Genomic DNA, 8,972 nt, shown 5'->3' with positions numbered 1-8,972 from the left:
TTTATTATATTATATTCAATTTCTTGAATATTTTGAATATGTGGTAATTTAATTGTCTTTTGAATTAATATTCTTTGTAAATGTTCTTTATATTCTTCATATATTTTTGATATTGTTTCTGCAATTTCTATATCTATTCCAATTTCAAGTTCTTCTTCTAATAATCTTTCACTACTAATATCATATTGTGCTGCTGAACATAATATAAATCTTAATGTTGTAATAATCCCTCTTAAATCAGATTCTGTTAATTTACGTCTTTCACAAATTGAATTGAATTCTTTTTTATTAAATCCTTCTTTCTTTATCATATTATTAATTATTTCTATACTAATTTCTTTAACTTCTTCATTATTAAGACGTTGAACTGTTCCAATTTCTTTTAAAAGCCAATCTGGAACATTTAAACCTCCACAAAATTGGAACTTCATTCAATTATTTTTTTTCTTTTTTTTTTAGTTTTAGTTATTTTTTCTTTATTTTCTTTTATTCAATTCCAATTCTATCTACTTGAACTACCATTCGACTAATTAATTTCACAATGTGTTTAATCTTTGTTTCATCTTTTTTCATTAATGAATAGTTATTTCTTGATGTTATAACAGATGTTTTAAATGAACGTGAAAGTAGCATTGAAGATGGTGAAGAACCAGAACATTTAGTAAGAGTAATCCCTTCTGCATCAGCAGCATCTTCAATTGTGTTGTTTAGTTGGTCATTTGTATGATGTTTTGTTGTTGATCCAAGAAGAAGAATCTCATCACCAATTTGATCAAATACTAAAATGTAGTTGTTTGCTAATTGTGAGGATTGAAGAAATGGTTGAATATATTCAAAAGAGTAGTATTGAGATGTTATATAAATGGTTATTTGAGTAAATTCACATTTTGTTTGTGTTAATACAGGCAATAATTGATTTAATACATCGTATAATGGAGATGGGTTTGGTTGAGGTCGTAATGATGATGAAAATGATAGGTAAAATGATAAAATCACAAGAAGAAAATAAAGGAATGCTATTCCATAGAAGACTATATAATTGGCTATTATATAACACAATAGAAAAGATATCCATTGGATAAAGAACAATATAAGAAAAATCCATTTGATAAGTTTCTTTGAGATTGTATGAAGTTTTGAAACATTAAGAATTTCATCAGAGTGGAACAACAAAGTCAAAGATAATTTGACATCATTAGATGGATACAATACACCAGATAGATCAGTATGAGATGACGATGGAAAGAGAAAGTAAAAAGGATGAAGATGATGTCTGAAAGATATAATTAAAAGAAGTAAAGAAGAAAGAAAGCATTGAAGAAAGGGAGATAAAAGACCAAATACTACTTGAACAGAAGAGAAGACAACTACTTTAATGAAAGTGAATTGAGTTAAGAAGGGGCAAGTGTCAATTGGATAAAAGATAATTTTGTTTGAAAATGACTGTAATAAAGATAAATACATGGATTGTATGAAGAAAGAATAATACATTAAGTACTAAAGAAGAAATGTATAATAATAAAGTCAAAAAAAACATTTAATGATATTAATACTTGAATAATATTATTTCATTATAGAATAAAAGAAAGTGATTATTATCAAACTATCAGAACATTATAGGTAAATAACTGAATAAATGAAAAGAACTATTCAATTATTTTTAACAACTATTTTAAATAATTATTTAATAATATTATTATGTAATTATTACATTTTCAATTTGATTTATCTGTTTGTTTTTCATTATTTGAATGATTATTAATGTTATTGTCTTTTTATTCTTTTTCATTATAATAACCTTCATTATTTTTTTTCATTCTAAGATGTATTTCTTTTGAGTTAATCTATTAAACTATCATTTTGATGTAAGTTCAGACTTTTCATAGATTTTTTTCTGTAAAACACTCATGCCACTTAATTAATTCTACTACTCATAAAACATATATTCATTCAATCATCTAATTAGTATTTGTTATATTTGATTAATTCTTTATGTTAATAAGTTCTAATAATTTCTAATTAACCAAGAGTTATCTTCTTATGTTTGTTTATCACAAAATTATTTTATGAAAAGTTCTTTTCTAACACATCATAAACAATAGGTGATTTCCAACTATTTAAAAGTACATTGTTTTTGTCTTTTAATTTTAATTGTTCTCTTCATCTTTCCTTTTTCATCACTAAATAGATGTTGGTATGAAATATTTTTATTAATTCAGACGTTTTTATTCGCAATTTACTTTTTATTACTTGATTGTTTTATTCATAGTAATAATGCTCTGTTATGATTGTTAATTTCAACCCTTTATTAAAAGATATTCAATATTCCAATGTTTTGTCTCTGATTTATCTATTCAAAATAATACCAACAATATCTGTAATGGTTATTGTCATCACTTTCTGTATGAGATCTAATTGTTAAAATTTCAGAGATAAAACTTTTCTTTTCAATTCCTCTTTCATAAATGAAAAAGGTGTTTATGGATCATTCAAAACATCTTACCAATACTTCCAATTTCTTGAATCCTCCTTCTTAAACACTTTTAATAATTTTCTTTTTTCTTCTTCTTGAATTTTTATGTGTTTTGAATATTACATTAGATTCATACTCATAGATGATTAATTCATTTATTTCTATTTTCAAGCTCTTTCAATTCTTATCAATTTATCATTTTTTTTATTTAACTTGTTTTGTTGTTAATTTATTTTTCATTGTTTATTTATGTTATTTCTTTTTTCCCTTTCTCTGTTATTTCTTAATCACCATGACATCAACTCAATTGATGCTATATCCTTCTTCTAATTATTTGTTTAACTAATAAACCCAATTTGTACTTATCATTAACCAGTTTCATTAGATTTTGTACATAAAGTACTTGACATTATCTATTTAACCATTTCTCATCACTACCACTGTCTTGTAGTTCTGGTAATACCTGTTTCTCCTCTTCATTATTTCTTTCATCATTTAATTTCCTTCTTCTCTTTATTTGTGTGATTTCTTCTTTTTTTATTCTTTCCTGAACTTTATTTATTTAAAAACACTCACTTTTCTATTTAGCTTCTGTCATTTCATGTACTCTCTATCTGATAAATAAAACTACTTTCACCTCTTTCATCTTTTTGAATTCCATTAGTTCACTATGTATTTATTAATTCTTTCATTGAAATAAGGTTGTAAAACCTTCAAAAGTAACTCAAAATAAAATAGATTAATTAATTAATGTAAACCACTTCACTCTTTAACTCTTTTTCATGTGGCTCTTCACTTTTGTCTTTATATCCAATGGCAATAGTTAATAAGAGGACTTCGTCATCACTACAACCCAATCCCTTCAACCATGGTTCTGGTGTTCTTCTCATAATTCCTAGAGGTAATCCCCCTAATCCAAGCATTTCACAACAAACAAGCATATTTTGTGAAGCAAATCCACAGTCAAATTCAGCCCATCTCATCATATCCTTTTTGCATGTCATAGTAATCGCTACAGGAGCACCGTAAGTAATTTGGTTATTGGCCATCATTGCGTGTTCTGGGGATTTTCTCATTGCTTCCTGTGTTTCTTTAACTAATTTTTGCAATAACTCTTTATTCTGAATTACATGAAAAATCAATTCTTGGTTGTTTCTTCCTGTGGGTGCAAACCTTCCTGCTTTAAGAATTTGTTCAACTTTTTCTCGTTCAACTTCTCTATCTTCAAATTTTCTACAAGACCTTCGATATAGAGCTTCCATTAGTTTTTTTAGTTCATTTTTTTTCTTTAAAGTTCTAATCCTAAAAGTGTTTTAATTTACTCTTCTTTGTGAAGAGTGACTGGTTTCTTATTTTATACCTCCTATAACAGAAAAGTTTATAACATCTCTGACAATAATTTATAACAAAATAAGATAAGTTCTAGAATCTAATTATGAATAAATTTTTAATTTTTTAATATACATTATTTTGATAATCTTCTACTTATATTTATAAGTACTTCTTAATACTGACAGAATTGTATCTGTCTTTTTGAAAAGTTATTTGCAAGTTTTGGTAATAAATTATCATTTGCAATAGTTATAAGATTCAATAAATTAACCTCTCACATTTAAATATATAAACATGACCAAAAGAAATGAACTTCATTAAAAACATATCTACTAAACAAAAGAAACTATAAACAAAAAAACAATAATAAATATTCTATGTAGTATACAATAATAAGTGTTCTAAAAATAATATAGATGATTGATTAAACCTAACAAAATCTTTCATCCTCAATTTTAAAATTCATAAATAACAATCTTCAGTTTGATTTCTTTATCTTTTGTTTCTTTGATTATTCTTGTTTAAATTCTAAAGTATTATTCTTCATTTTTGAGAAAAGTTTTATTTTATATATATAATATATAAATTTCAAATTCTCATCAAAAAATATCAGTAAAAAAGCACAAGCTTAATTTCTTGTTTATATCTCACACTACCTAGTATTTTTTTGTAAAACATTATCTCATGTTTAACTCACTTTAAGAAAAAGAGTATTAATTTTAAAAGTATCAAACAATACTTTTTAATAATTATAAAGCTCAGCTTAAAATTGAAAACCGAACCCTAAGAATTTATCCTATTTTATAGAACCCGGTCGATAATCTCCGAAAATGATATTAAAGAAGTTCTTATATTTTCAGGAAATCCGGAGAGAAAAAAAACGGGTTGATATAAGAGCCTCAAATCGATATTAGAATTTGACTAAATAATACAAGAAAAAAAAAAGAAAAAATAAAATCGGGTTGATGCGGAGAATTGAGAAAATGAACTTAAAAGTTGGATTTAAAAACAAGCAATGAAACCATCGAAAAGAAACGACAAAACTATTAACAAAGTGTTTAAGATTAAAAGGATTATTCAAAAAATTAATCCTCCTTCTATTTATCCACACAAACGGTTTTACGTAAAAATTCAAGATATAATCACACAAATAGGAGAAAATAACTATTATAATGCATTAGAAAATATTAACCAATTATTGCACAATTGTTTCAATAAATTATTACATAACAAACAACAAGAACTAAGTGAAAAAATATTATACAATTTATCTAAGTATGGTATGACTGTTAAAAATTGGAAAGAGTTCAATATCACAGTTAATGAAGAAGTTATACAAAAAAATGTTGTAAACAAATTTATTACAAATCACAGAAGAGATGAAATTGTTTTGGAGGCTGTATTTGTAGAAAGTGTAATTAAATTTATGAAACAGTTAGAACTTGATCCAAAATATTTAAAAGAATTAGAAAGACATACTATACCACTAGAAAAATGGAATCCCATATTTGATCTCAATTTATTTAAAGAAATAAAAGAAAAGGGAAATTTTATGTATTATCAATACTTAAACAATTCAACAATAAATCAATACATCAAAATTAACTTTGGAATTCAACATCCAGAACAACAAATTGATTTCTTACGTCTTCGAATAAATTATTTAAAACTTCTCTATAACCTCTATTAAAAAAATATGTATATATGTACTTTACTTAGACCAATGAATTTAAACCAAAGTGAGAGTAAATGAAATTCAATATACCTTTCTCTCAATGGAAGTCTTGAGAACCTTTATGAACCGCAGTACGTGCTGTCATTTGACAAGCAACTTTTGCAGATTTCTTTAAACGACTATCACGGGTTTTACGATATTTTACTGTTTTTTTTGATAATTTATTCAAAGTCTCTTGTGCTTTAGCATAAGCAGCTGGGTTGTATGGGGAATTTTCTGCAATTTGATCATCAAGTTCATCCATAGCAACAAGTTCAAGATTTGTTTCATCCGAAAAGGTAAAAGCGAAAGAGAAAGAAATGATTAAAAGAAGAATAAAAGACATTATAGTATTTAATAGTTTTTGGGAACTATTTTATAATAAGAATAATAAAAAACTAAAGAGTACTCAAGAATTAAATTAGAATAATCTAATAACGTTTTGATTGATTTTTTCTTTTTGGTCTTGGGCAATACATTCACCAATCCACATTATATTTCTTACTTCTTGTTCTTTTAACTTCAGCCATGAATAAAAAACACCATATCCCATTTGAGTATAATATGCACTCTTATTTATTTCTACTTCTTCATCAAAGAACATTTCTTCTAATGAACGTTCACCTGCATCATCTGCAGCATGTAAATTCATTAATGCTTTATATGTTGGAACATATTCAACAGCTTTAACAACACCTTCCATATCAGTTGCAGCAGCTAGTGCATTCATTCCAACTGGATAAAGTAAACCAACGTTTGGGAATAATTTCATACGATCATCACGACTTAAATCTGTTCCAAAAGAATTCAATGTAATTGTGATAGCCCTTCTATCAGCTTCATAATTTAAAATATCACCCATAACACGAGCTGTTTCTCCACCAAGTTTTTGGCAAAAAGCATAAAATTCTTCCAAATAACCTTTATACAAAGTATTTCTAATAATTTCAATGTTTAATTCTGTTAAATCTTCTTCACTTAAACAATCACTAAGATAATTTCCTAATGGTGTATCAATAAGAATGTAATGATATAAATCATTTACTGTTTTAGTAATAGAAAGAGATTCAATATTTTTAAAAAGACCTAAAGGATGTAATTTTTCTTTTAATTCATCCATTTCCTTTTCCCCTTGAGTCCCAGTAATAAGTAAAATAACGTTATCGATCATATAAGGAATTGTAAGAAATTCCATAAATTTACTTAATGGATAATAACTTTGTGATTGAATAGTAAAAAAATCAGAAACTAATTTATCAGTGCACCTTGCTTTAATAGTAGATACAGTAATTGGTGATGGTTCGTTTTGAAATACATCTTTATAATCACTATTTAGTAATGCCACCTTCATATCTTCAAGTGTGTTTGATTGTGTTAATGTTGTATAATCAGTTTCGTTAAGAAGTCCACTTTTTAATCCCCTAACGAAGGCTTCAAGAAAGCCATCATCCATATTGAATGTCCATAATCCACCAAGCATTTCTGTAATTTTTTAAGATGAACTATATTTTCTTTTTTTCTTTTTAATTCTTCTTTTTTTTTTCTTTATGATTAAAAAATGATTTAACAATTTTGTGCAGAGTGATATGTTTTTGCATTAACACCACCCCTTCTCCTTTTCCTGAAATCCGTTGGTTTACAAAAAACAATAACCAAAACTATTTCTGTATTTTTCTTGTATTTTATATCCTCAAACTATCAATTTAATTTTACTTTTAAAACAAATTATAAATTTCTCCTTTTGTTAAGAACATAAACAAATAACAAAAATATTACTTCTATTAATATAATGAATAGTTAAAAAGTTTAGAAAAACTTTTTAAACCTAAGCGATATAACTTATTTGTCCCCTTGTTTTTTAAAGACTCAAACAATCATTATTATCTTTAAAAATGTTATTTTATTGTGAAAGATAATAAGAGAGTGTTTAAATCTCTCATATAAAAAAAGTAAATTAATAGATAAAAAAGAAGTTCAGTTAAGTTAATGATATTGATTCAAATAATTTTTAAAAAATTAATAAGAAACTTATTAAATTAAGAATTTATTTAATTGAAAAAAAGCACAAAAAAATTGATGTAATTTTCATTAGAAAAACTCAATAAAATAACATTAAAAACTAATATTTATTCATTCAAATTCAAAACTAATATTTATTCATTCAATTATATGAGAGTCGTTCGTCTAGAAAATGTTTTTTTAAAGAATGTACTATTCTATCTAGAAACATTAGATGATGTGTGTAATTTTAATCAAATAAATAAAAAATGTGGAGAAGCAATAGCAACAGTGTTCATTAATCCATTCAAATTAAGCCAATTTTACACATTCAGTCAAATTAATAAAATATTTCCAGTACTTCAAACGTATTATTGTGCAAAATCTTTCTGTACACCAAAAATGATAGAAGCACGTAATATGCCATTAATGGAAATTGGAGCATGGGATAAAGGATTACCTACAACAGTCTTCTCAACAAAATGGTTTGCAGAAAAAGTTAGAAAAGTAAGAATAACTCAACCTATTATTCACTCCTTTATTAAAGGAATTAACAATTATACAAATCTTATTCATCTAACGATAGAAATTGAATACAAACAAGTTAGTATAGTAGAAAAGATAGTTGAAATTAAATCACTACAAAAAATTATCATTTATTCAAATTCATTCTATATTCTCAGTTTAGCTCAAAGAAAGTTCATTTCAATACAATCAAAAGCACAACTATACCTTATTAAAACAAAAAATCAACCAAGATATGATCTTAGTAATGATAAAATTGATAAGACATATCCAAATATTCATTTTTATTCAGGAAATATAGAAGTACCAAAAGATGAGTATTTGAATGTTAGTCAATATTCATTCACTATTAATACAAAAAATAAAGGTTTCTCATTAATTTCACACGAATCTTCATTACTAAATACAGACAGTTTGAAACAAACAGCAAGTATAATAGAAAAGTATGAAATTTCTAAACTCTTTTTCTGTCATCAAGGCAGAACATCAGTTGAAACAGATTTAAGTATGTTTATGAATGTCACTGAAATCTCATTAGATAAAGTTAAGAACAAACTAACATTACCATTCTCAGTGAAAAGATTAAATATGAAGCAATGCAAAGTTTGTTTTGTTAATAATGGAGTTCGATTAAAAGAAATTCGAGGATCTAAAGGGTGCTCTGTTAGTGGAGAGATTTGTATTGATGATTTAAAAGTATTTTCATTTGATAGTAGTCGTATTGATATGTCTTGGATTGAATATGGAAAAACAAAGAGAGTTGGTATTGATATTCGATTAGATGTTTTTGTGCTAAACAACACATACTTGTCTGGACCTAGCAGTTTATCAGATGAGGAAAAGTATGTTAACCGTGTGAGTGTCAAAAGAGGAAAAAGTCTAATATTAAGCAAGTTAGACAATCAACTAACCATTGACCTACATAAATTT

The 8,972-nt window shown here is 25.7% G+C and overlaps 5 protein-coding genes across 5 annotated transcripts, besides 9 other annotated features; 2 read left to right on the top strand and 3 right to left on the bottom strand.

Annotated features, from left to right (window-relative positions):
• Nucleotides 1-438: 438 nt before the first annotated feature.
• Nucleotides 439-488: a microsatellite.
• Nucleotides 487-1,491, bottom strand: EDI_271070 (uncharacterized protein; the record flags this gene model as incomplete). Its single annotated transcript, XM_001738456.1, has 1 exon — nucleotides 487-1,491. The coding sequence occupies one exon, from the start codon at nucleotides 1,489-1,491 to the stop codon at nucleotides 487-489; it is 1,005 nt and encodes a 334-aa protein (XP_001738508.1).
• Nucleotides 1,492-1,652: 161 nt separating this feature from the next.
• Nucleotides 1,653-1,710: a sequence feature (AT_rich).
• Nucleotides 1,711-2,618: 908 nt separating this feature from the next.
• Nucleotides 2,619-2,738: a microsatellite.
• Nucleotides 2,739-2,939: 201 nt separating this feature from the next.
• Nucleotides 2,940-3,022: a microsatellite.
• Nucleotides 3,023-3,216: 194 nt separating this feature from the next.
• EDI_271060 (NADPH nitroreductase, putative) lies at nucleotides 3,217-3,735 on the bottom strand (the record flags this gene model as incomplete). The annotated part of the gene is made up of 1 exon (XM_001738455.1): nucleotides 3,217-3,735. One exon carries the CDS (start codon nucleotides 3,733-3,735, stop codon nucleotides 3,217-3,219), a length of 519 nt encoding a protein of 172 aa, XP_001738507.1.
• Nucleotides 3,736-3,903: 168 nt separating this feature from the next.
• Nucleotides 3,904-3,945: a sequence feature (AT_rich).
• Nucleotides 3,946-4,364: 419 nt separating this feature from the next.
• Nucleotides 4,365-4,394: a sequence feature (AT_rich).
• A 426-nt stretch (nucleotides 4,395-4,820) lies between these two features.
• On the top strand, nucleotides 4,821-5,495 carry EDI_271050 (uncharacterized protein; the record flags this gene model as incomplete). Its single annotated transcript, XM_001738454.1, has 1 exon — nucleotides 4,821-5,495. One exon carries the CDS (start codon nucleotides 4,821-4,823, stop codon nucleotides 5,493-5,495), a length of 675 nt encoding a protein of 224 aa, XP_001738506.1.
• Nucleotides 5,496-5,940: 445 nt separating this feature from the next.
• EDI_271040 (vacuolar ATP synthase subunit D, putative) lies at nucleotides 5,941-6,999 on the bottom strand (the record flags this gene model as incomplete). Its single annotated transcript, XM_001738453.1, has 1 exon — nucleotides 5,941-6,999. The coding sequence occupies one exon, from the start codon at nucleotides 6,997-6,999 to the stop codon at nucleotides 5,941-5,943; it is 1,059 nt and encodes a 352-aa protein (XP_001738505.1).
• A 27-nt stretch (nucleotides 7,000-7,026) lies between these two features.
• Nucleotides 7,027-7,066: a microsatellite.
• A 153-nt stretch (nucleotides 7,067-7,219) lies between these two features.
• Nucleotides 7,220-7,254: a sequence feature (AT_rich).
• A 264-nt stretch (nucleotides 7,255-7,518) lies between these two features.
• Nucleotides 7,519-7,581: a sequence feature (AT_rich).
• A 107-nt stretch (nucleotides 7,582-7,688) lies between these two features.
• EDI_271030 (uncharacterized protein) lies at nucleotides 7,689-8,959 on the top strand (the record flags this gene model as incomplete). Its single annotated transcript, XM_001738452.1, has 2 exons — nucleotides 7,689-8,884; nucleotides 8,941-8,959. 2 exons carry the CDS (start codon nucleotides 7,689-7,691, stop codon nucleotides 8,957-8,959), a joined length of 1,215 nt encoding a protein of 404 aa, XP_001738504.1.
• Between the last annotated feature and the right edge of the window lie 13 nt (nucleotides 8,960-8,972).

Source organism: Entamoeba dispar, genomic scaffold (assembly GCF_000209125.1).
Source record: "Entamoeba dispar SAW760 scf_1105229461381 genomic scaffold, whole genome shotgun sequence".
NCBI lineage: Eukaryota > Evosea > Mastigamoebida > Endamoebidae > Entamoeba > Entamoeba dispar.
Note: the sequence above shows the minus strand (reverse complement) of the source record. Positions and strands in the feature narration are given on the sequence as shown.